Source organism: Mustelus asterias, chromosome 4 (assembly GCF_964213995.1).
Source record: "Mustelus asterias chromosome 4, sMusAst1.hap1.1, whole genome shotgun sequence".
Lineage (NCBI taxonomy): Eukaryota > Metazoa > Chordata > Chondrichthyes > Carcharhiniformes > Triakidae > Mustelus > Mustelus asterias.
Window position 1 is genome coordinate 96,006,368 of NC_135804.1, and position 25,993 is coordinate 96,032,360.

Sequence of the window (25,993 nt, forward strand, 5' to 3'; positions counted from 1 at the left end):
AAGCCAGTGGGTGCAACACTGCCAGTGAACACTTATTTCTGGTGGGTGGTGTAAATACAAGTTGTCTCAGAGCTGGTGGTTGCATGCAGTGGCTTGAAATAAGACAGGGAACAAATACTTTCAAAAGACAGATGCACACAAAAAAATAAGATATGAAAAGCAGTAAAAAAACAGTAAACTTGAGATACACAAATATATTGATGATGAATAATATAGTTTGTAAGCATATGATTTTGCCCAATAGATATATACAAATGCATTTATTAACAATACATTCATAACTAACACAAGTGCACACAGACATTAAGAATTAATAATTATAGCCGAAGTCATTTCAGCCTAAAAGAGATATATGGATCTAACTATCAGATTGATGCATCCACTCCCTGTCCAACATTCAGTTGGCGGGGAGCCCAGGTTTTGCATACAATGCCTTTTACTGGAGGCTAACTGGTCTCTGAGAATATAATATGGTATTTGGCCACTCTACCTCAGATGGGGCCATGGGTACATCAGATCACAGGTAGATTTTTAAAAAGGTTTCTGTAAAGCATTTTCAGATGCATTAATATAGTTTTTGTAAGTTCTGATCAGTTAACGATCAAGTAAAAAGTTAGAAACCAACTGACTACATTGATTTATGTTTGCAAAAGAAAGGCAAATCATGATTTTTTTAAAAAGACCAAATCCCTTGATTTTTACAAGTTTGTCTCATGATTTAAGAGATGACGGGAAGAAAATTAAGACCTATTTGGACTATTATGGACTAATAAAGGAGATCGGCAGAGGATAAATCTTCAGAGTTTTATTGAGATATCAGGGAAAGTGCTGCAGTTGATGTTGTGTATGCAAACTTTCAAAAGGAGTTTGATGAGGTACCACATAATATGTGCATTCATAAAATTGAAGCGCATGGAATGAAAGGGGCAGTAGTTGCACAGATACAGAATTGGCGAAAGGACAAAGCTGAGTTGTGATGAACGGTTGTCTTTTGGGGAGGTAAACAGAGGTGTTCCCTAGAATTCAGTACTAGGACATAGAAACATAGAAGATAGGAGCAGGAGGTTGTCATTTGGCCCTTTGAACCTGCTCCGCCCTTTTCCCTATAACCTTTGACCCCATTTGCCCCAAGTGCTATATCCAGCCATCTCTTGAATACATTCAATGTTTTGGCATCAACTACTTCCTGTGGTAACGAATTCCACTGGTTCACCATTCTTTGGGTGAAGAAATGTCTCCTCGCCTCTGTCCTAAATGGTCTATCCTGAATCCTTAGACTGTGATCCCTGGTTCTGGACTCCCCTACCACTGGGAATATCCTCCCTGCATCTACCCTGTCTAGTCCTGTTGGAGTTTTATAAATCTCTATGAGATCCCCCCTTATTCGTCTGAACTCCAGTTAAAACAATCCTAGTCAATCTCTCCTCATACATCAGTCCCGCCATCCCCGGAATCAGCCTGGTAAACCTTCGCTGCACTCCCTCGAGAACAAGAACATCCTTTCTCAGAAAAGGAGACCAAAAATGCACACAATGCTCTAGGTGTTGCCTCACCAAGGCCCTGTATAATTGCAACAACACATCCCTGCTCCTGTACTTGAGACCTCTTGCATGAAGACTAACATGCCATTTGCCTTTTTTACCACCTGCTGCACCTGCATGTGTTCCTTCAGTGACTGGTGCACACTCCCCTCTCCCAATTTATTTGCCTTTTTGTTTTTGCTTCCAAAGTGAATAACCTCACATTTATCCAAATTATACTGTATCCGCCATTGATGTGCCCACTCACCCAACCTGTCCAGATCATTCTAAAGGATCTCTGCATCCTCATCACAGTTCACCCTCCCACCCAACTTGGTATCATCTGCAAACTTTGAGATGTTATATTTTGTTCCCTCATCCAAATCATTATATATTGTGAACAGCAGGGGTCCCAACACCGATCCTTGTGGCACCCCACTAGTTACTGCCTGCCAATTTGAAAAGCACCCATTAATTCTTACTTTTTGTTTCCTTTCTGCCAACCAGTTTTCTATCCATCTCAATACACTTGAGACCATTTATGTTTCTGATATACATTAATGACTGTGACTTGAAGTTGCAAGGCACAATTTCAAAATATGTAGATGACATGAAACTTAGCAGTGCAATTAGCAGTGAGGAAAACAGTAATAGACTTAAGTCGACACAGGCAAGCTGATGGAATGGGAGGACATTCAGTGCAGAAGATTGGGAGAATACATTTTGATAGGAAGAATGAGGATAAAATATAAACTAAATGGCACAATTTTAAAGGGGATAGAAAGAGCCCCGGAGATGTTCAGACACAAATTATTTTATGCTAAAACTGTATAAAGCCCTAGTTTGGCTCCAGCTTGACTGTCCAATTCTGCGCACCATTCTTTAGGAGGTATGTAAAGACTTCAGAGGATACAAAAGAGATTTACTAGAATGGTTCCAGGAATGAAGGATTACAGTTAAATGGATAGACCAGAGAATCGTAAGAGAAGATATGGCTTAGAGAAGATTCAATCGAGGTGCTAAAGTCAGGAAGGGTTTATTTATTATATCTAAAAAGAAATGGTTTGAGATTAGATAGTTCCTTGCAGCCTCAGTCAAAGACAACAAGATGGCGATATGGGAAATAATATTATACTGGTGCAGTAAAGTTTCCAAAGTTTGGAGTTGAGGTTTAACCTGCTAGCTAACCCACAATACCTGATGTCAAAATGTTCATCATGACATTAAGTGCCTGAAACCCAAGCTCTGGCATTCCTTATCTTGAGTACAATTTACACAGGGAAAAAAACAGAATTAAATAATGCAAGTGCATTTGCTTTGTTCTGTTCAGCAGTTTATTAACATCTCATGATAGAACCATACAAAATCTTTACAGGTATCATATCACAGCAAGAACCAGTTGCGTGGATACACAAGGTGTCCATTATGTCTGTACGACTGGGCTGCAGGGCTGGTGCGAGTGTGGCTTGTTGTGAAAACTGGCAACGACAAGACATTTTGAACCTGTACTTTATATCGTTCTTTTCCACTTCCACAAATGCTATATAAGCATGCAATAAACCAGTATGTCTACATATCTGTAGTTTCAGTCTCTTGTCTGTTGTTAGGTTTAACATTCAATTTTTCTTTGTCTTCGAAGACTAAAATAACTGCAGCTTCCCAAACACAAATATTGCCAAATCGGTGGATTTTTTAAAAAAGAAAACAAAAGTGAATTTTGTAGTTAAACTATGTGTAAAAATGTATTTTTGAGAACTATGCGCTACTTTTAGAGGCTGCTTCAGAACTTCTTCTTTTAACGTCCCAGTTATAAACTCTTGCCATATCTGAAAGATAGCTAGTTAAGGAGGAATCAAAGATATCATTGATACTTACAGTGAATTCAATGCTGACAACTCCTAAATGCACTAGATTTCCTGTTAATAAAAGTAAGCTTTATGGAAGGAAGAACTCCTCAAATGGTTCCCAAAGGGCAATGGTAATCCAATGCCTTTTCTCTGGTTTACGTAACAACTATGGTATTATATTTGCATCCCAGACACCAGGGGCTCGAGTCCTACAATAGTACATTATGAAATTAAACTGAATAAAAATATGACACAAAGGATTTCCATGAAACCCAGTACAATTAACAAAGCAGTACCCTCCCCTAGACCCAATTGTCTGGTCGACTTTTGACTCTAATTCCACATTATATGGTTGGTTCTTAATTTCTCCAGTATAATCTTTGCCCTCTCTGCCATCCAGGACAATCCTAGTATGGGCCCACCTCTTTCAAGTCTATGGGTACAGGTATGAGCGTATCTTACATGTAACTAGTTTACCCAATCGCCACCAGATCTGGATGGACAACAACTTCATGCTCACTTTCTTCTGCCACTCCTAAACACCTCAGGGATCATCTAGAACCAGAATAGCATCTATTTATTTTCTTTGGTTTCTCTCTTAATGCCCTTCATGTCCCCTCCAAGGGCATCTCATTCACGAGACCTATTACTCCCTTCACCCATTCCCATTCCCATCAAATTGCTGAGGGCCCCCCCCCCGCAAGGAACTTTTTCTTCCTAACCCCCAAGATCGCTGACATTGTAAACAGGATCATAGCAATCAATCTCTACCAATTAATCTACAACAGACTCAGAAAGAATGCAAGGAAAAGGCGGTGCGTTTTGGATTCAAGCTCACCTTTTTCTTTTTAAGCTTTCTACGCAAATGTTTATCAAATTAGTCATAATATATATTAAATTCCAAAATGTTATCTGAAAAAAGATCTAATTTTTATTTGAATAATCAATATTAATTGCTTCCAGTCTTCCTCAAGTCTGTTCCATAGATTGACAACTTGCTCACTAAATATTAACACACATTAGTTTTAAATTTAGCTCCTTTCAGGTGTAGGTTGTTTCCTCTAGTTGTATTGGACACTGAATATTGCTGCAGTTTGGGTTATGTCAGTGCCACACTCAGCTCAAGTTCATCACAGCTTTGATGTAAGAATGGACAGGAGAGCTAATGCTAGTTATCAAGGCATCATTAAACTGAGACCCAGTGCAATGCTCTGGGGACCCGGGTTCAAATACCACCACGGCAGATGGTGGAATTTAAATTCAAGAAAAACCTGGAATTAAAAGTCTAATGACCATGAAACCATTGTCATCTGGTTCAGCAATGTTCTTTAGGGAAGGAAACCAACCTGGTCTGGCCTACATGTGACTCCAGACCCACATCAATACCCACTGAAATGGAATAGCTTGGTATGCTTGTTGTCCCTGGCATGCCCTCCTGTACTTTTCATTGAATCAGAGTTGAGCCCCTGGCTTGGTGTTTGTAGAATGGGGGATATGCCAGACCATTAGACTGTGTTACAGGTTGTGGTGGAGTACAATGCTGCTGCTGTTGATGGCCCACAGCGTGCATGGATGCCCCGTTTTGAACTGCTAGATCTGTTTGAAGTTTATCCCACTTAGCACGGTGATAGTGCCACACCTGATGGAGGGTATCATATATCAGTGTGATGACAGAACTTGTCTCCACAAGGATTGTGCAGTGGTCACTCCTACTGATACTGCCATAGGTGCATCTGTGCAGGTAGTTTGGTGAGGATGGTGTCAAGTATTTTTTTCTCTCTTGTTGGTTCCCTCACCACCTGCCACAGTCCCAGTCTAGCAAATATGTCCTTTAGGACTTGGCCATGTATATTAAAAGGGGAGGCGATGGCCTAATGGTATTATCGCTGGACTATTAATCCAGAAACTCAGCTAATGATCTGGGGATCTGGGTTTGAATCCCACCACGGCAGATGGTGGAATTTGAATTCAATAAAAAATATCTGGAATTAAGAATCTACTGATGACCATGAAACCATGCTGATCGTTGGAAATACCCATCTGGTTCACTAATGTCCCTTTAGAGAAGGAAATCTGCCATCCTTACCTGGACTGGCCTACATGTGACTCCAGAGCCGCAGTAGTGGTTGACTCTCAACTGCCCTCCAAGGGTAACCAGGGATGGGCAATAAATGCTGACCAGCCAGTGATGCCCATGTCCCATGTATGAAATTTTTAAAAATGTGCAAGACACATATTACAAAAAGAGGACCAGTGTACATGGTCAATTTCAGCAAATGCAGGCACTCGCATTCATTGACAACAGGGCTCCTGCCTTTGCCCAAGACCACAAGGAACTACAAAAGATCATGAATGCAGCCCAATCCATCATGCAAACCAGCCTCCCACCCATTGACTCTGTCTACACTTCCCGCTGCCTCAGCGAAGCAGCCAGCATAATTAAGGACCCCACGCACCTCGGACATTCTCTCTTTCACCTTCTTCCTTTGGGAAAAAGATACAAAAGTCTGAGGTCACGTACCAACCGACTCAAGAACACTGCTGCTGTCAGACTTTTGAATGGACTTACCTTACATTAAGTTGATCTTTCTCTACATCCTAGCTATGACTGTAACACTACATTCTGCACCCTCTCGTTTCCTTCTCTATGAACAGTATGTTTTGTCTGTATAGCGCACAAGAAACAATACTTTTCACTGTATGTTAATACGTGACAATTATGAATCAAATCAAAATCAGATACTGATCCTGTTGTGTAAAATGACAGATTGCATATATACTCCTAGCTGGAGCAAGCAGAATGGCAATGGAAAGTTTGACAAGCTAAGGGAGAACACATTTACAAAAAATATTTCAGATACATGCATTTGTAGACGACTCAGTAACTTAAATTCCTGACCTGTCACCATTAGCACTTGCCTCATCCCAAACACCTATAATTTTAAACTTCCCCAAGTACATTTCTAAAACAACTTCACAACTTTTTAAGGCACATTGAAGCAGCGATCAGCTCAGTTCTGCATAATAGTAAAAGTTTGCTCACCAATTATATTCAAATGAAGCCCAAATTGCTCCCCGTGGATTTCTTTCGTCAGTATGTATCATTCATATTTTAATACAGAACTGCATAGATTTAAGACAATAATAGTTGCCTATCTTAAGTGATCTACCGTGGAGAGGTGCACAGCTAGGCTGATCACTGTTCGTCCGTGAAAAAGGGACGAAAAATACAGTGGCAAATCTGAATTGAATATCTGAATATTGAAATCTGTCATACTGAGAAGCAATATTTTATCCACGTATCCTCTCAGGCAGTTTGCAGCCTGTAGTTACCTTCACATGACAAATGGGGCGGCATGGTGGCGGTGGTTAGCACTACTGCCTCACAGCGCCAGGGACCCGGGTTCGATTCCCGGCTTGGGTCACTGTCTGTGCGGAGTCTGCATGTTCTCCCCGTGTCTGCGTGGGTTTTCTCCGGTTTCCTCCCACATTCCAAAATGTGCGGATTAGGTTGATTGGCCATGCTAAATTGACCCTAGTGTCAGGGGGATTAGCAGGGGAAATATGTGGGGTTATGGGGATAGGGGCTGGGTGGGATTGTGGTCAGTGCAGACTCGATGGGCCAAATGACCTCCTCCTGCACTGTAGAATTCTATGAAATGATGAAAGAAACGTGAACAGAAGTTTCACCAAAAATATAACAAATAATTGTTACCATATCTCCCAGTGTCAATTTGGTATAAAGGATACTGACTTCTGTGGTAGTGAACTGATCTCGAAGGAAGTCCAGGTCTTCTTCTAGTCCTTCCAGATTACGAGTTGCAGTTGTCAAATTCTTTTCAAGTAATGCTCGAGCCTCATCAATATCATATTCAAGCATTACGTTAGCCTGTGGCAAGAAAGGGATACTTCTTATCCATTTTTCTGTCAATCCCCCACACCCACCCTTAGCCTTTGCTAGCTCAAGTACAGTGTCATAAGTGTCAGGAACTTAACACAGTTATTTTCCATTAGTGAGCAGGATAATGAGTACTAGCAGACTAATCGCTGATACAGTGTCACAATTGGTTCTGCCCTCATTTGATTTCCCCCAGATGCACTTTCCAGCAAAGGACTCTGGATATTGATCAAGAGCAGGACCTATGGCTGATCCTTCCCAACCATAATGCAAGGATATCAAGGTCAACAGTAAAAACCCTGCTGCTATCCAAATGGAGATTCAGAAAAGAGGAAGAACCTCATCCATAAGGGTTAGTTACACATCTCCTTTATGCCTAAGTCAAGAGGCATCAAGGGAACTCCAGTCTGAACTATTGTGCAATGGTTGAAATTAAACTTATAAATAATTTTTTTTTATGGAATGCATGACTACTGACAAAAATATTCTTGGCCTGAATGTGAACTTGTATATAACCAATGGTAATGTTTAATTTTAAATGTATAGCTTTTTTTAAACTAATAGCTGAATTTTCCCTGAAAATACACATACACACATTTTTCAAGAGTTCCACAATGTGGAAAAAACAGCTACAATTGATTAGATCTAAGTAATAACTTTATCACCACCGTTAAGTTACAAACATGTCATTCTACATAGTCCTCTCCTTCCCAGTATCCTCATTATATTGAGAATAAGACTAGTCACACTTTCTCCTAATATTCTTTTCAATTATTCCAACCTCTTTCACATTTACTGCACTAGTAAGGGGTGCACTAGTGTGGGAAATGAGCAAATGGCTGTGTAGTATGACAATTTTATTGACAATTAGAATTAAGGTACACCTGTCATAGTTTTAGTTAGTTACAGTATTTGTGAGCTTAATCACTCAGAAACATTGTTGCATCCTCTCTGGTATTAACTCCAACATAACACACTATAGGTCTTATTCCATATTTCTAAGCAGAAACAGAAACTGTTTATTGTTAGAGATTAAACCGATCACGTCCCTAGCTGTGTAGTTCTGATGAAAGTTCATCAATTTGTAACGTTAATTGTTTTACTCTCCACAGATTCTGCCAGACCTGCTGAATGTTTCCGGCAGTTTCTGTTAGTATTTCAGATTTCCAGCAACCACAGTATTTTGTCTGTGTGTGTTAGCGGAAGGTGAATTTTAGAATGGTCATTCATAATGGCTGTACCTCAGCTACTGTCTGAATACACAATGGGGAAGAGTTCACAAAGGAGAAACATCAGGAATTGTTATTTCTGATGATGATCCTGCAGGTTTTGTTCCCCTCACGTATTTCTGCAAAATGTAACAGGACAATGCTGTGCGAATGAGAAAACATATCTATCATATTGCTTAAATGAGAAACCATGGTCGGAACTTTCCAGTCCCGCTGATGGTGCACCCCCGCTGCAAGTTTCATGGCAGCGAGGGTTGCATTCAATGGGAAATCCTGTTGACAACAGCGGGATCAGATCCCACCGCCTCTGTGAAACACGCGACGGGTTGCATGGAAAATCCCACCCATGGCTCTGAACTTACCCCCAACCATAAGCACACTTTATCTGTAGGAGTGATGGATGCTTTAGCATACAAGTTATCTGCGAGCAGAAAAAACGTCTCCATTGGATCTGTGGAATCCTTTAAAACAAAAAGCAGATAGATGTAGGGTTGCATTATTGTTGAATAAACCAAGCATTGTCTCTCTCACTCTCTCTTATTTCTGTAAGACACAGTGGTCCCACACATGATTACAGCAATGCACTGTGACGTTTAAAAGTTCCAAAAAAAAAATGTAACAGGGATATCAATTTAGTTGATGAACAATAAACAAAAGATTCAAGATATTGCTCAGATTGGAGATCGGTCTGAAGTGCTGTACCTCTCAGGTCAATGCTGGGTTCATTTATGTTCTTTATATATTTGTACTTATGGCATGGTTTTAGAGGGAAGTAAGATTTCCTGTGGATGGGGAGCCAGTGATAAGACTTTCCAATTAAAAATTGTCACAAAGAAAATTGAAACAGAAGTAAAGAGAAATTTATTTATGCAGAATGGTTAAAACAAGGAATATCTTACAGGGAGAAAGAGGTGGTGAATACTAACTTTTAAAGGAAAAATAGAGTTGAAATAAAGGACAATAGAAGGCCATGGGGAAATGGCATCATAGTAAGACTTGGCATAGGTATGTGAGACAAATTTGACTCCGCCTGTGCTGCAAACTTATATCTTGATAGCCAGTTTCAAAGAGGTAGTAGAGAGATTAGGAACAGGTCACTGGCCAACTCCAGCACAAGAGAAGAAAAAAAATCTGAAGGAAACATTTTTGAAATGGTCTTCTCAATGCAGGCACATCCTGGTGAGAGTTATTTCTATAATATTATAATTCAACATTTTGAAAATTGTATTTCCAGGCCTAAAACAAACTACTAAAAACCTATTTGACCAAGCAAGTACAAGAAAACAGAAAAAAAAACATTTAAGATTAGTCAGCAAGGTAACTGGCCAAAAGGCAGCTTTATGTGAAGATTTAGTGAGTTTTACCTTTTTCTTCTGCATGTGTTTTAAAATCTCTAACGTTTGTTTAATTTCTGGGATTTGACTTTTTAGCCTAGGAGAGGAAAGAAAAGTATAAATGGTTCTGTCGATAAAAAGAACAATTGTTTTTCATGGAATGACTTTTATCCATATAGTGCCTTTAATGTAATAAAATATACAAAGGCATTTCACAGCAGCATTATAAAACATGATAGTAAGTCACAAAAAATATTAAACATAACCAAAAGCTTGGTCACAGAGGTAATTTTAAGGAGTGCCTTAAAGGAAGGATGTGAAGCAGATGGATTGAGAGAGTGAATTCCACTGCCTAGGGCTGCGACAACTGAATGAATCGTGCAACAATTAAAATCGGGATGCTCAAGAGGTCAGAGTGGGAGAAGTGCAGGTACCTTAGAGGGTTGTGAGGCTGGAGGAGATTACAGACATAGGCAGTGGTAAGGTCGTGAAGGAATTTGGAAACAAAGATGAGAATTTTAAATATCAAGATTTCGCTTAACCGGGAGTCAATGTAGGCCAGCAAGGACAGTGGTGACAGGTGAATTGGAATTGAGGTGAATAAGGAAATCGGGCCACACTCCTTTGGGTGACCTCAAGTTTAAAGAGGGTAGTACAAGGGATTTTCAAGTCTAGAAGTGATTTTGATTTGATTTATTGTCACATGTATTAGTATACAGTGAAAAGTATTGTTTCTTGTGCGCTATACAAAGCATACCGTACATAGGGAAGGAGAGAGTGCAGAATGTAGTGCTACAGTCATAGCTAGGGTGTAGAGAAAGATAAACTTAATGCAAGGTAGGTCCATTCAAAAGTCTAATGGCAGCAGGGTAGAAGCTGTTTTTGAGTCGATTGGTACGTGTCCTCAGACTTTTGTATCTTTTTCCTGATGGAAGAGACTATGTCTGGGGTGCATGGGATCCTTGATTATGCTGGCTGCTTTTCCACGGCAACAGGAAGTGTAGACTGTGTCAATGGATGGGAGGCTGGTTTGAATGATGGACTGGGCTTCGTTCATGACCCTTTGTAGTTTATTGTAGTCTTGGACAGAGCAGGAGTCATACCAAGCTGCAATATAACCAGAAAGAATGTTTTCTATGGTATATCTGTAGAAGTTGGTGAGAGTTGTAGTGGGCATGCTAAATTGCCTTAGTCTCCTGAGAAAATAGAGGTGTTGTTGGGTTTTTTAACTATAGCGTTCGCATAGACGGACCAGTGCAAGTTGTTGGTGATCTGGACAAAAATAAACTTGAAGCTCTTGACCAATTCTACTTTGTCCCTATTGATGTAGACAGGGGCATGCCCTCCAGTACTCTTCCTGAAGTTGATGACTATCTCCTTTATTTTGTTAACATTGAGGGAGAGATTATTGTCGTTGCACCAGTTCACCAGATTCTCTATCTCTTTCCTGTACTCTGTCTCGTCATCGTTTAAGATCCGACCCACTATGCTGGTGTCATCAGCAAACTTGAAAATCGAGTTGGAGGGGAATTTGGCCATACAGTCAGAGGTGCATAAGGAGTATAGTAAGGGGCTGAGGACACAGCATGCGGAGCACTGGTTTTAGGATGATCATAGAGGAGATGTTGTTGCCTATCCTTACTGACTGTGGTCTGTGGGTTAGGAAGTTTAGGATCCAGTTGCAGTGGCAGGAGCCGAGCCCCAGGCCAAGAAGTTTGGAGATAAGTCTCACAGGAATAATGGTGTTAAAGTCAATGAATAGTAGTCTGACATAGGTGTCTTTGTTATCTAGGTATTGTAAGGGTTGAGTGTAGGGCCAGGGAGATGGTGTCTGCTATGGACCTGTTGCAGCGATCGGTGAACTGTAGTGGATCCAGGCACTCTGGGAGGCAGGAATTGATTTGTGCCATGACTAACCTTTCGAAGCATTTCATAATGATGGATGTCAGAGCCGCCAGATGATAGTCATTAAGGCATGCTGCCTAGCTTTTCTTTGGTACCAGTATGATGGTAACAAAGACATGGATGAAGGTTTCAGCAGTAGATAAGGCATGGGCAGTTAGGTGATATTATGGAGGTGAAAATAAGTGGTCTTAGCATTGGCGCAGATAAGTGATTGGAATTTCATTTTGAGGATCAAATATGACACCAGTGAAGGAAATCTTCAACCAGGCAAGTAGAAATCTTTAGAAACAAAAGATCGTTAGTCTTTGCATTATATTACATCAGAATACAACCTAAATGACTACACCAAGGAAGCTGGGCATTATCTATATTTGAAAGTGTCCACACGCCCACTCAATTTTTTTAATCAGCATTCTTTAATAGCGAGATTTTCAAAATTTAGAAAGTATTTACTTTTAATTTATCTCCAGCAGCACAAACACAGGATTCTGATAAGAAATAGGATTATTTTCCTGACCAACATGTTTTGTTTATTCCTGGTTGAAATAATTACACAATCATGTTTCACTCCCGTAACATATTCAACATTAAATCATCTTAGATGGTTGGTTTGTAACTTTGGTTTTGACAGAGGCAATGCCTGGATAATTGGTTTTAATCAATAGGTGATGATGCTGTTCCCACTTCAGAAGAAATACCCAGGCCAGTGGTTCAAATGTACTTGTTGCACAATTGTATTCTCTTAAAATGTGTACTTTTTTTTTGACACCAGGCATTTCTCCAAAGGTCAGTTTTCAGCCCTTGGAAACGCAGCTAGATTTTGGTGTTAACGGGAAAACAGATGGAATTTGAGAATGTATTTGTCAAAACAGCAGTAACCAGTATTAACAGTAGCATCCCATCCAATAAAAATTGAATGTTAATGCAAAGCAGCAAAGAGGTACAGAAAGATTTTTTCTCCCAAAGAGCACCAGGATCACTTGGATGTCTTTCTCAATCACAAAATAAACTGCAAATCCATTTTGATGTGTTAAGAACAGAGTACATTTAACGTACTCAGCTAAACTAACTGGATATTTTTCCTTTTTGATGATTTAACCTCTCACCTTCTTTTCTTTTGCGATAGATTCAGTTCCATGAATTTGTATTTTTGGTATTGCTCGTCTAGCCTCCTCAGCACTAGGTCTGCTGTCTCATTACCTGGTTGCTTCATAAATGCAATGACATCTTCCTGGGAAACCAGATGATTAAAGCAAAAAAACAAATTAAGGAACAGACTTGTAAAATGAAAGTTACTTACGCACCAGCAAAAAATGGGAAAGAACCAAATGAGAATAGCTCAGCTGTGTTGAATTTGCTAGCATCAATGTCTGTGTGTGATTGTCCAGGAACTTAACTGGATTAGTCATATAAATACTGTGGCTACAAGAACAGGTCAGAGGCTGGGAATTCTGTGGTGAGTGCATACCATCTACAAGATGCACTGCAGCAACTCGCCAAGGTTCCTTCAATGGCACCTTCCAAACCAGCTATCCCTACCATCTAGAGGGAAAAGGCTGCTGACATATGGGAACACCTCCACTTCAAGTCATTGACACACCATCTTAACTTTGAATTACATAATTGTTTCTTCACTGTCACTGGATCAAAATCCTAGAACAACCTTCCTAACAACACTGTAGATGAACCTACACCAGATGCTTTGCAGCAGTTCAAGTAGTCGGATCACCATCACCTTCTTAAGGGCAATTAGGGATGGGAAATAAATGTTGGTTTTGTCAGCAACACTCACATCCCATGAAAGAATAAAGAAATAAGAAAATGCAGCACAGAAAAGTTCCTAGGTTTGTCCTTGTCCTTATTGAGTTAACTTTGGCAATCAGCTTCAATACAATGACGATATCAGCGAGGGTTTCCTTTGTTGATTCTAGTTATAGGAACATAAGAAACAAGAGGAGACCACCATTTATTTAGCCCCTCAAGAGATATGACATCCGAGAAGATCATGGCTGCTATTCTACTTCATCTATACCTTTCCGCACCATCCCATAGCTTGGTATGGCTCCTGCTCTGACCAAGACAGCAATAAATTACAAAAGGGTTGTGAACGAAGCCCAGTCCATCATGCAAACCAGCCTCCGATCCATTGACTCCATCTACACTTCCCGCTATCTCGGGAAAGCAGCCAGCACAATCAACGACCCCACGCACCCCGGGCATACTCTCTTCCACCTTCTTCCATTGGGAAAAAGATACAAAAGTCTGAAAACATGTACAAATAGACTCAAGAACAGCTTCTTCCCTGCTGTCATTTGAATGGTCCTATCATATATTAAGTTGATCTTTCTCTTCACCCTACCTGTAGCTGCAACACTATATTCTGCACCCTATCCTTTTCCTCTATGCTCTTTATGAACGGTATGTTTTGCCTGTATAATGTGCATGAAACAATACTTTTTGCAGTATCTCAGTACGGGACAATAATAAATCAAATCAATTTGTCCTCGATACTCTTATTCAAAGATCTGTTCATCTCTGACTTGAACATACTGTGGTGCTGAGCCCAAAATAAATTTGGACATTTGAAATTAAAGAATTGGGCTCTCTAAAATTAAACTACAATCAGCTCCAGCAAATAGCCTTCAGAAAATCAGACCTGGCCAAAGTTCGAATATACAGGACTCAGACAGGCTGCTGGAGCATGTCTGGTTCTGTCCTATCGATAACCCATCAAATGATCATTGCTCCTATTTGACATGCACCGGCCTGTTGTCCGCAGCCTAAATGGGGTCAGACTCCAAGGTGCCTGGGGCGGGCTCAGGTGTCCTGTCAACAGGTCATCAACTAGACCAGAGGGCACTGAGTCACCCCCCCCCCCCCCCCCTCAACTCCTGAGACCCCACTGGCAGAAGGCCAAGGGCAGGTGGAAAAAGCGCAAGGCCACAGGGAGATATAAAAGGTTTTCCAAGATACCTTCAGAGCAAAGACTCGAGACAGGAGATGACTGAGGTCAGAGAAGGAAGGAAGCAAGCCAGGAAGAAATGGCCAGCGCGAATCACCTTCGCAAAGACAAACCACAGAGACTCATGGACCGGATCTACAGTCTACCGAGCCATTTTTACGGGTAGCGTAGTCAAATCCTGGGTGTTTCTTGTGTACATAGTGGGTAATTTATGAGTTAACTATATTCAATAAAGTTTGTTGCATTATATATCTGTGTCCATACTTTGTTCTTCTCATAAATAAAGACACCTGGGTAAAACTTTGATTAAGAAGCTGGTTGAGAATCTGAAATGGACAGATACAACAATACTTAATGACCATGCATCCACTCGATGTTAGAGCATTCCAAAAGCTTTCAAACATGAGAAAAGAATTCTCCCATTTCAGTCCTAAATGGTCATCCCTTTATTCTGAGACTGTTACCCCTAGTTCTTGACTCTCCAGCTAGTGAAAACATTCTCTCAACATCTACCCTGTTGACCCCCTTAAGAATCTTACATGTTTCAATTAAATCACCTCTCATTCTTCCGAACTCAAAGAAAGGCTCTTGTACAGCATCCTCTAAGATCTGAGGACTTTACAGTGAATGAAGCACTTTTGAACTGTGGTCATTATTACATTACACAATAATTACTTCCTTGGGTATGGAGGACAAAACCATTCATAATATTTCAGGTGCTGTCTCATCAAGGCCCTGTACAATTGCAGTAATACTGTACTTCTTTACTCTTACACTCTAATCCCTTGATATAAAGGCTAACATGCCATTTGCTTTCCTAATTGCATGCTGTACTTGCACAAGGATACTCTGGTTCCTCTGAATATCAACATTTCCTACTCTTTCACCTTTTAAAAAAATATCTGCTTTTTTATTCTTTGTACCAAACTGGATAACTTCACATTTCTCCACCTTATATTCCATCTGCCACTTTCTTGCCCATTTACTTAATCCGGCTAAATCTTTTGCAACCATTTGCATCCCCCTCAGTTTAATTTTGCATCCATCTTGTATTAACAAACTTGGATACATTATACTTGATTTCCCTTATCTAAATCACTGATATAGATTGTAAATAGCTGAAGCTCAAGCACCAATCCCTTTGGTAAAGTAATAGCTACAGCCTGCCAACCCAAAAACTATTAATTCCTAATCTCTGTTTTCTGTCGGTTAATAAATCCTCAATCCATACTAATATACCTCTTGAACCCTAATTTTGTGCAATAATCTCTGGTGCCTTGTTACGCATTTTTGGAAAATTCAAATACATTGTTCACCAGTTCCAACTTTTTCATCACACTGATGACAGCGTCAAAGAAATTACTGAAACTGGTAACATAACATAAGAAATAGGAGGAATAGGCCATTCGGCCATTCAGTAAGATCATGTCTGGTCTGATTGTGGCCTTAACTCCGTTCGCCTGCCTACTCCCCATAATCCTTGCTCCCTTGTCAATCAAAATCTGTCTAACTCAGCTTTGAATATATTCAATGCCTAGTTCCACTGCCTCCTGGAGAAGGGAATTCTAAACCTTAACAACAGAAGAAATTTCTCCTCAGCTCCATCTTAACCGGTAGGCCCCTTATCTTGAAAGTGTGTCTCCCAAATCCTAGATTCCCCACGTGGGGAAACATCCTCGAGCATCTACTCTGTCAAAGCCCTTTAGAATCTTATATGTTTCAATAAGATCACTTCTCATTGTTCTAAATTCTGATGAGTATAGGCCCAACCTGACCAACATTTCCAAACCCCTCAGTCCTTTCGTACAATTGCATTGACCCTGTTCAATCATATCACAATTTTCTAAGAACAACTCCCATTGTTAGTGCAAGTGGGCAGTGAACGAGAGCGGGACTGGGTCAACTGTAATTCCCTTTCTGTGGTCAAATGACCTGACAGCAGTCACTGTTCTGTCTTATACATGTATAATGGTCTCTTCTGTGACAAAAGACAATTAAAATTGTTATACCTCCAATAAATGTTTGCTTGCTAGCACATAGCTGACCAATTCACAGCCAGCTGACTAGAAAGCTGGTTACCCAAATAACAAATCGATTTTTAAACATTTACATTGCTTCTATTTTGCTCTTTTGTGTGTTTATAATACAAATACTGCAGGGAAGTGCATTGGAAAAGTAGTAGACAGACTTCTAGTATTGTAGATAATAAGCACAAGGGGACACTTGATTTTACAAAACACATTTTGCTCAGGATCACAGAGAATAAATTACCCGTGATAATGAATCATAGGTTCTCCATAGCTTGATCGTTCTTACAAAAATCCACCACCTAATTAAACTAGCTGACAGTTTAAAGATTTTCACTTCAACAACAGCAACAATCCACATTTATTCAGCACTTTTAACCACTAAAATGAGACACTTCATAGAATCTCTGCAGTGCACAAGGAGGCCATTCGTCGATCAAGCATGCATTGACAACAATCCCACCCAGGCCCTATCGCTGTAACCCCATTATTTACCCTGATCTTCCCCTGATACTAAGGGGCAAGTTAGCATGGCCAATCAACCTAACCCGCACATCAGGACTGTGGAAGGAAACCACAGCACCCAGAGAAAACCCAAGCAGACACGGGGAGAACGTACAAACTCCACACAGACAGTGACCCGAGGCCGGAATTGATCCCAGGTCCCTGGCACTGTGAACCAGCAGCGCTAACCACTGTGCCACCGTGCTGCTCAACTTCATAGGGATATCATGGGGAAAAATACTAAACTGAGGTATTAGTACAGAAGACAAAATGTTAGGTCATAAAGACCATAAGACATAGGAGCGGAAGTAAGGCCATTCGGCCCATCGAGTCCACTCCACCATTCAATCATGGTTGATTTCAACTCCATTTACCCGCTCTCTCCCCATAGCCCTTAATTCCTCGAGAAATCAAGAATTTATCAATTTCTGTCTTGAAGACGCTCAACGTCTCGGCCTCCACAGCCCTCTGTGGCAATGAATTCCACAGACCTACCACTCTCTGGCTGAAGAAATTTCTCCTCATCTCTGTTCTAAAGTGACTCCCTTTTATTCTAAGGCTGTGCCCCCGCGTCCTAGTCTCCCCTGCTAATGGAAACAACTTCCCTACGTCCATCCTATCTAAGCCGTTCATTATCTTGTAAGTTTCTATTAGATCTCCCCTCAACCTCCTAAACTCCAATGAATATAATCCCACGATCCTCAGACGTTCATCGTATGTCAGGCCTACCATTCCTGGGATCATCCCTGTGAATCTCCGCTGGACCCGCTCCAGTGCCAGTATGACCTTCCTGAGGTGTGGGGCCCAAAATTGCTCACAGTACTCCAAATGGGGCCTAACCAGTGCTTTATAAAGCCTCAGAAGTACATCCCTGCTTTTGTATTCCAAGTCTCTTGAGATAAATGACAACATTACATTTGCTTTCTTAATTACGGACTCAACCTGCAAGTTTACCTTTAGAGAATCCTGGACTAGGACTCCCAAGTCCCTTTGCACTTTAGCATTATGAATTTTGTCACCGTTTAGAAAATAGTCCATGCCTCTATTCTTTTTTCCAAAGTGCAAGACCTCGCACTTGCCCACGTTGAATTTCATCAGCCACTTCTTGGACCACTCTCCTAAACTGTCTAAATCTTTCTGCAGCCTCCCCACCTCCTCAATACTACCTGCCCCTCCACCTATCTTTGTATCATCGGCAAACTTGGCCAGAATGCCCCCAGTCCCGTCATCTAGATCGTTAATATATAAAGAGAACAGCTGTGGCCCCAACACTGAACCCTGCGGGACACCACTTGTCACCGGTTGCCATTCTGAGAAAGAACCTTTTATCCCAACGCTCTGCCTTCTGTCTGACAGCCAATCGTCAATCCATGTTAGTACCTTGCCTCGAATACCATGGGCCCTTATTTTACTCAGCAGTCTCCCGTGAGGCACCTTGTCAAAGGCCTTTTGGGAGTCAAGATAGATAACATCCATTGGCTCTCCTTGGTCTAACCTAGGTAGACTTTAAGGAATATCTTAAAGGGAGAGAAGGTGGAGGGAATTCCTGAGCTTAGTATCTCGGCAGCTGAAGACATGAGTACTAATAGTTCAACAATTAAAGAGAGGGATGTACAAGACATCAAAATTGGAGGAGTGCAGAGATTTTGGTTGGGTTGGTAGAGTTTGCAGAATTTTACGTGAAGCCATTGAGGAATTTGAAAACATGAATGAGAATTTTAAATTCAAGATATTGCTAGACCAAGAGCCAGTCCAGATCAACAAGCACATGGATGATGGGGAGGCAGCACTTTGTGCAAGTCAGGGTCCAGAAAGCATTCCCGCCAATAAGCTCTTGCCGACTCTTGTTTACAATAGATATCGTTGCCTGAATTTGTATTTCTGGTGTGGCAAATCCAATCTCCTTAGCATTAGATTCATTATTTTACTGTACAAAATATTCATATGGATTGTTCCTCTTCATCTAAAGATTCTAAGCCAATGAATGGAATTACTGGGGTACGAGCCTTTATTCCAGCCTAATGGCAAGTGAACTGCAGTGGGTAGCAGAAAGCATGGACTGTAAACTGATTACTAAACATTTGGTAAAACATCACTGACAACTACTTAGGACATACACTGGCTTCTAACTTCTTTCATCTAAGACAACAACAATTAATTAAATCCAGTTTACAGTAAACATTGTACTACTGCGAATGTCTTTTAGAACTGTATGGGAAGATTTTGTGACGAGCAGCAACAATGTTCTGAAAACTTTCAGGGTAAATGAAGAGAAATATTTACAAAGAAGGCAGCATCACCCCCATCTCTTTCACAATTCTTTATTTTCTGGGGGGAGTTAGGCAGCACTCTAAGGTGCGGAGGGGGCAGGTACCAAAGCAATGGGGAATCTTGCCATGTTACTAATGGCACCCATATTTACTGTTCTTCACTTCTCTTGACCCCACAACTGCCATTGTGCTATCATATTATCAGACTACCATCATGTCATAACCAAGTTACAAATTCTACCGATTGAAGATGAGGACAAAGCTAGTGTTTTCAGTATGTGCCATAAATCCTGCTCCATTGACACTGATTTCAATCCCCTTTCCATTACCTGCTCCAACTACTAAACCCTTCCAAACCATTGCCCCATTGTACTCTTAATTCTCCCCCATCCAACCCACTGCTGAAACCCTCTCCTATGCGTATCTATTCATAGTTAAAATGTGAAGTTGTGCACTTTGGCAGGAAGAAAAGCAGAATATCACTTAAGTGGAGAACAGTTGCAGAATTCCTAGGTGTAGAGGATTCTAGGCATTCTAAAGCTAGTGTTCAGGCACAGTGTTCATTCAGAAGGCTAAAGGAATGCTATCCTACATTATGAGAGGAACTGAACATAAAAGTAAGGATGTTATACTTCAGTTATAAAGAGCATGGGTGAGACTACATCTCGAATACTATGTGCCGTTTTGGTCTCCTTATTCAAGGAAAGATCTAGATATGTTGGAGGCAGTTCAAAAGAGGTTTACAGGATTCAAACCTGGAATGAGTGGGTTCCCTTATGAGTAAAAGTCAGACTGACTTGAGCTTGTTTTCACTGGAACTTAAAAAGAGAAGGGTGACTTGATTGAAGTATATAAGATTCTGAACAGTATTGATAAGGTGGATGTGGAAAGGATGTTTCCCCTTGTGGGCGAGTCCAGAACTAGGGGACATGGTTTTAAAATTAGGGGAATGAGATGAGGTGAATTTTTCTCTGAGGATTTGCAACTTCGGAACTCTGCCTCAGATGGCAGTGGAGGTGGAGTCATTGAATATTTTTAAGGTGGAGGTAGATAGATTAGGTAAGGGGATTAAAGGCTATTGGGGGAAATGTGGAATTTTAAACCTCAAACAGATCAGCCTGAAGCCATATCTCCATAAACCCGATTATATCATACCCGTTTAAATCTATTTGCCCGATTAATTCATCCACTTTATTGCTCCAAGCATTAAGGCACAAAGTCTTAAAAGTTGGTCTTTTTAACATCCCTTGTCCCTACTTCTGCATGTTCATATGTTCCAACGCAGCCATGTTGGACTCTGATTCTCTATCCTCTATAAATTGCATCTTACCCAAAACGCGCAGCCACCTGCACTCTGTGCCATTCACCAATTGTCTTGAGTGTTGCGAGCTCACTCGCACCCAACACATCAAGTGCACAATTACTGCCTCTTTCAAATTCATCTATCAAAGAACAAAGAAAAATACAGCACAGGAACAGGCCATTCAGCCCTCCAAGCCTGCGCCGATCACGTTGTCCTATTCAGACCGACCACTTATATCCCTCTATTCCCCATTTGTTCATATGCCTATCAAGATAAGTCTTAAACGTGGCTAACGTAACTGCCTCAACCATCTCACTTGCAATGCATTCCAGGCCCCCACCACCCTCTGTGTAAAAACCTTCCCCCACATATTTCCACTGAACCTTTCCCCCCTTATCTTGAACTTGTGCCCCCTTGTAATGGTCATTTCTGCCCTGGGAAAAAGCTGCCAACTGTTCACCCTATCTACACCTCTCAGAATTTTATAAACTTCTATCAGGTCGCCCCCTCAGGCTCCATCTTTCCAGGGAGAACAATCACAGTTTATTCAATCTCTCCTCATAGATAATCCCCCATACCAGGCAACATCCTGGTGAACCTTTTCTGTACTCTCTCCAAAGCCTCCAAGCCCTTCTGGTAGTGTGGTGACCAGAATTGGACACAGTATTCCAAATGTGGCCTACCCAATGTTTTATGCAACTGTAATATAATTTGCCAACTTTTATGCTCAATTTCCAGTCTGATGAAGGCAAGCATGCCATATGCTTTCTTAACCACCTTTTCCACCTCTGCTGCCACTTTTAAGGATCTGTGGAACTGTACTCCCAGATCTCTCGGTCTGTCTATGTCCCTTTTGGTTCTGTCATTTATTTATAGCTCCCACCTGAATTGGATCTGCCAAAATGCATCACCTCGCATTTGTCCGGATTAAATTCCATGTGCCATTTTTCCAGCCTATCTATAACCTGCTGTATCCTCTGACAATCTTCATCACGATCCACAACTCCGCCAATCTTAGTATCATCAGCAAACTTGCTAATCAGATCAGCTACGTTTTCTTCCAAATCATTTATATATATTACAAACAGCAGAGGTCCCAGCACTGATCCCTGCGGAACACCACTAGTTACAGACCTCCATTCAGAAAAACACCCTTCCACCGCTACCCTCTGTCTTATTTGGCCAAGCCAGTTCTGAATCCATTTAGCTGGTTTACCCCTGATCCGAGAGATTTAATCTTTTGTACCAGCCTGCCACGAGGGACCTTGTCGGATGCAATTTCATCTTGCTCTATTCTATCTGTGCACCTTTTTAACCCTTACATCCTTCAGCAATCTTTGTCTCTGTCCCCTTTGGGCATCATTCCCTCCATCTCACCATTGGTTGCAGTGCCTTCAGTAGCTTATGCCTTCTCTCTGGGACAGTTCACTAGATAGCTCCACCTCTCCTTGTCACACTGTACTTTTGAAACCTTACCAAAATCTATCTTTTCGAGCAAGCTTTTGGTCCTCACTCCTAATTTCTCCCCGTAGCCAACTAAGTTGAGTATTGCTATTTGTGAGTTACCTTGGATATTAAGAGCACTATATGAGTGCAAATGGTTAAGAATGCACATTATGTTGACAGATACAATTTTTAAAAATTCTTTCACAGGACATGGGCATCACTGACTAGGCTAGCACTTTTGTTGTTCAGCCCCTTGTTCAATTGCCCTTGAGAAGATGGTTAGCTGCCATTTTGAACCACTGCAGACCATCTGATGTAGGTATATCCATTGTCCTGTTAGGGAGGGAGTTCTAGGATTTTGACCCAGTAACAGTGAATGAACAACAATACAGTTCCAAGTCAGAATAGTGTGTGGCTTGACGGAACTTGCAGATGTTGGTGTTCCCATGGAGCTGCACCCTTGTCATTCGAGGTGGCAGAGGACACGGATTTGGGAGTTGCTGTCAAAGGAGCCATGGTGAGTTGCTGCAAAGCATCTTGTAGATGATACCAACTGCTGCCACTGTGCTTTGGTGATGGAGGAAGTGAGTGATGGAAGTGCTGAATGGAATGCCAGTCAAACAGCCTTCGCCCTGGATGGTGTCAAGCTTCTTGAGTGTTAATAGAGCCATAGTTCATGTCCGAAAGACGTGCGTGTTAGGTGCATTGGCTGCGCTAAATTCACCCTCAGTGTACCCGAACAGGCACTGGAGTGTGGTGACTAGGGGATTTTCACAGTAACTTCATTGCAATGTTAATGTAACCCTACTTGTAACACTAATAAATAAACTTTAAACTTTATCCAGAGGTGGAGAATATTCCATCACACTCCTGCCTTGTAGATGGTGGCTATGATATGGAGTTGCCGATGTTGGACTGGGGTGAGCACAGTAAAAGTCTCACAACATCAGGTTAAAGTCCAACAGGTTTATTTGGCAGCACAAGCTTTTGGAGCACGGCCCCATCATCAGATGAGTGGGAGTTGTGTTCACAAACGGGGCATATATAGACACAAACTCAATTTACAAGATAATGGTTGGAATAGTGGTGAACATCCTTTGAGGAGTCAGATGGTGAGTTACTCACCGCAGAATTCCCAGCCTCTGACCTGCTCTTGAAGTCACAGTATTTACATGGTTGGTCAAGTTCAGTTTCTGGTCAATGATAATCACCAGGATGTTGATAGTGGGGGATTCAGCAATGGTACGATGTCAAGGGGAGATGGTTAGATTCTCTCTTGTTGGAGATGGTCATTGCCTGTCACTTGTGTAGCACAAATGTTACTTGTCACTTCTCAGCCCAAGCTTGAACCCTACCGTTTATGGGCACACTGCTTCAGTATCTAAGGAGTCACAAATGGTGCTGAACATTGTGCAATCATTAGTGAACATCCCCACTTCTGACCTTATGATGGAGGGAGAGTCATTAATGAAACAGCTGAACTGGTTGGGCTTACAATAATACCCTGAGGAACTCCTGCAGTAATGTCCTGGGACTGAGATGATTGACCTCCAACAACCACCGCCATCTTCCTTTGTGCTAGGTATAATTCCAACCAGTGGAGACTTTTCTTCCCGATTCCCATTTATTGCATTGATGCCAGTTTTGCTAGGGCTCCTTGATGCCACATTTGGTCAAATGCTGCCTTGTGTCAATGCAGTCACTCTCACCTCATCATGACAAAGCCACTAACTGAGCAACTCAAGAGGCTGTCCAAATTGTATTCAAAACACAAAATGAATCAAATTAAAAATCTAGCCCCATGCACACACCTGACACTCCACATCCACCCCATCTTAACACAGTCTAGAAACCAGAAAAGGCTAAACTTTCCATGTAGTGTTCTTGTATGTTCATGCTATTTTGGATACAACCCTGGTATCTGTTCATAATTATTAACACCTTCCTTACAATACTTAGCCCTTTGCCATATATTCTCTGGTAAATTGCTGATTCTTGCAAAGGTATGGCTGAGGCACATAAGAACATAAGAAATAGGAGGAGTAGGCCATCTAGCCCCTCGAGCCTGCCCCGCCATTCAATAAGATCATGGCTGATCTGAAGTGGATCAGTTCCACCTTAACATTTCTCAGCCTTGAAGTGTTTCTCGCACGCTATACAGACAAAGCATATTGTTCATAGAGTACAAAGGGGAGAAGGATGCAAGAGTGCAGAATGTAGTGTTATTGTCATAGCTAGGGTGTAGAGAAAGATCAGCTTAATACGAGGTAGGTCCATTCAAAAGTCTAATGGCAGCAGGTTAAATGTCACAGGAGAAAATTATACCCAAGTGTTTTCTCTCTGAAAAGTGGTGCCAAGCGAAATGACTGAGTTGAGTTTATCTCCACAATTTGTTCAGTGTATTGGGTGTGATGGACATTCTGGACATTGATTCTGGGTTTGAATGTGTAAGTCTGAATGATGAATGGCAGCAGTTTGTTAGGCCGATCCTGTGCTCACAGGAGTCACTAGCCGGCTAGTCAACAGCAACAATAAGGCCGGCTGCTTGCACCCCTCCCCAAGCTCAGCAGAACTGAGGCCACTGTCAGGGCTGGAAGCCGGGACCAAGCCGCTCTGCATGACTCAATACGCCTGAGCTCAGGGCCTCCCTGAGTGAGGTACAGCGAGGTAAAGCTCCCGGCCAGGATGGGGAAGCTGACAGCGGAATGCCCCGCTCCGTGAGGGGAGCCTCACTCCCTCCCCGGCCACACGTCGCCATGGGGACACCGCCACTTAGGCTCCGGGCAGGCCGGAGCCTCAGTCTCTCCCCTTTCCCTCCCATTACGAAGCAGCGCCTTCGCCAGCCCGCTCTTACCACGAACACGGCCTGGGGGATACCCAGGTGCTTACGGCCGCTCACAGCCGCGTTGCTATCGCCGCTCCCACTGGTGGTCGCCATCTTGGGGCAATCTGACGTTGTCTGAGTGACGCGGGTCTACCGGCCCAGGTCCCGCCCCCTCACTCCATTCTGATTGGTCCAATCCCCCTGGTCCGCTCTGATTGGTCCCGCGCTGCCGGCTGAGCTGTCAATCAGCAGAGAGCAGTGAGTGGCAACAATCCATTCCACCAATGCCCAGAAAATCCATCATATCCAATACACTGAAGATATTGTGGAGATAAACTCAACTCAAAGTCATTTCTTATCACTGCACACCACTTTTGAGAGAGAAAACACTCGTGTATATTTTTCTCCTGTGACATTTAACATTTTGCCATCAGACTTTTGAATGGACCTCCCTGGTGCTAGGGTCAATGGTGTATCGGAGCGGCTGCAGGACATTCTGAAAGGGGAGGGCGAACAGCCAGTGGTCATAGTACACGTTGGCACAAACGACAGAGGTAAAAAAAGGGATGAGGTCCTAAAAGCAGAATACAGGGAGCTAGGAAGAAAGTTAAGAAATCGGACCGCAAAGATAGTGATCTCAGGATTACTACCGGTGCCACATGCGAGTCAGGGTAGAAATGACAGGATATATCGGATAAATACGTGGCTGAAATGATGGTGTCAGGGGGAGGGTTTCAGATTCCTGGGGCATTGGGACCGGTTCTGGGAGAGGTGGGACCTGTACAAATTGGACAGGTTACACCTAGGCAGGACTGCGGCTGACGTCCTAGGGGAAGTGTTTGCTAGAGCAGTTGAGGAGGGTTTAAACTAATATGCCAGGGGGATGGGAACCTATGTAAGGTGTCCAAGAAGGAGGGAGCAAGG

At 41.9% G+C, this 25,993-nt stretch overlaps 1 protein-coding gene across 1 annotated transcript; it reads right to left on the minus strand.

Annotated features, from left to right (window-relative positions):
* Window positions 1–245: 245 nt before the first annotated feature.
* vbp1 (von Hippel-Lindau binding protein 1) lies at window positions 246–25,215 on the minus strand. The gene is made up of 6 exons (XM_078211411.1): window positions 25,100–25,215; window positions 12,840–12,964; window positions 9,859–9,925; window positions 8,857–8,955; window positions 7,118–7,256; window positions 246–3,346 (listed from the first exon to the last, which is right to left on the minus strand). The coding sequence occupies exons 1-6, from the start codon at window positions 25,181–25,183 to the stop codon at window positions 3,276–3,278; spliced, it is 585 nt and encodes a 194-aa protein (XP_078067537.1). The 5' UTR covers window positions 25,184–25,215; the 3' UTR covers window positions 246–3,275.
* Window positions 25,216–25,993: the final 778 nt, after the last annotated feature.

Excerpts from the sequence above, each read along its gene's own strand:
- vbp1 (XM_078211411.1), bottom strand. The coding sequence starts at position 25,183 with ATGGCGACCACCAGTGGGAGCGGCGATAGCAACGCGGCTGTGAGCGGC. Across the intron at positions 12,965-25,099 it reads TCCCCCAGGCCGTGTTCGTG|GAAGATGTCATTGCATTTAT; the intron begins GTAAGAGCGGGC and ends CTGGTTTCCCAG. Across the intron at positions 9,926-12,839 it reads CTATCGCAAAAGAAAAGAAG|GCTAAAAAGTCAAATCCCAG; the intron begins GTGAGAGGTTAA and ends TTCCTCTCCTAG.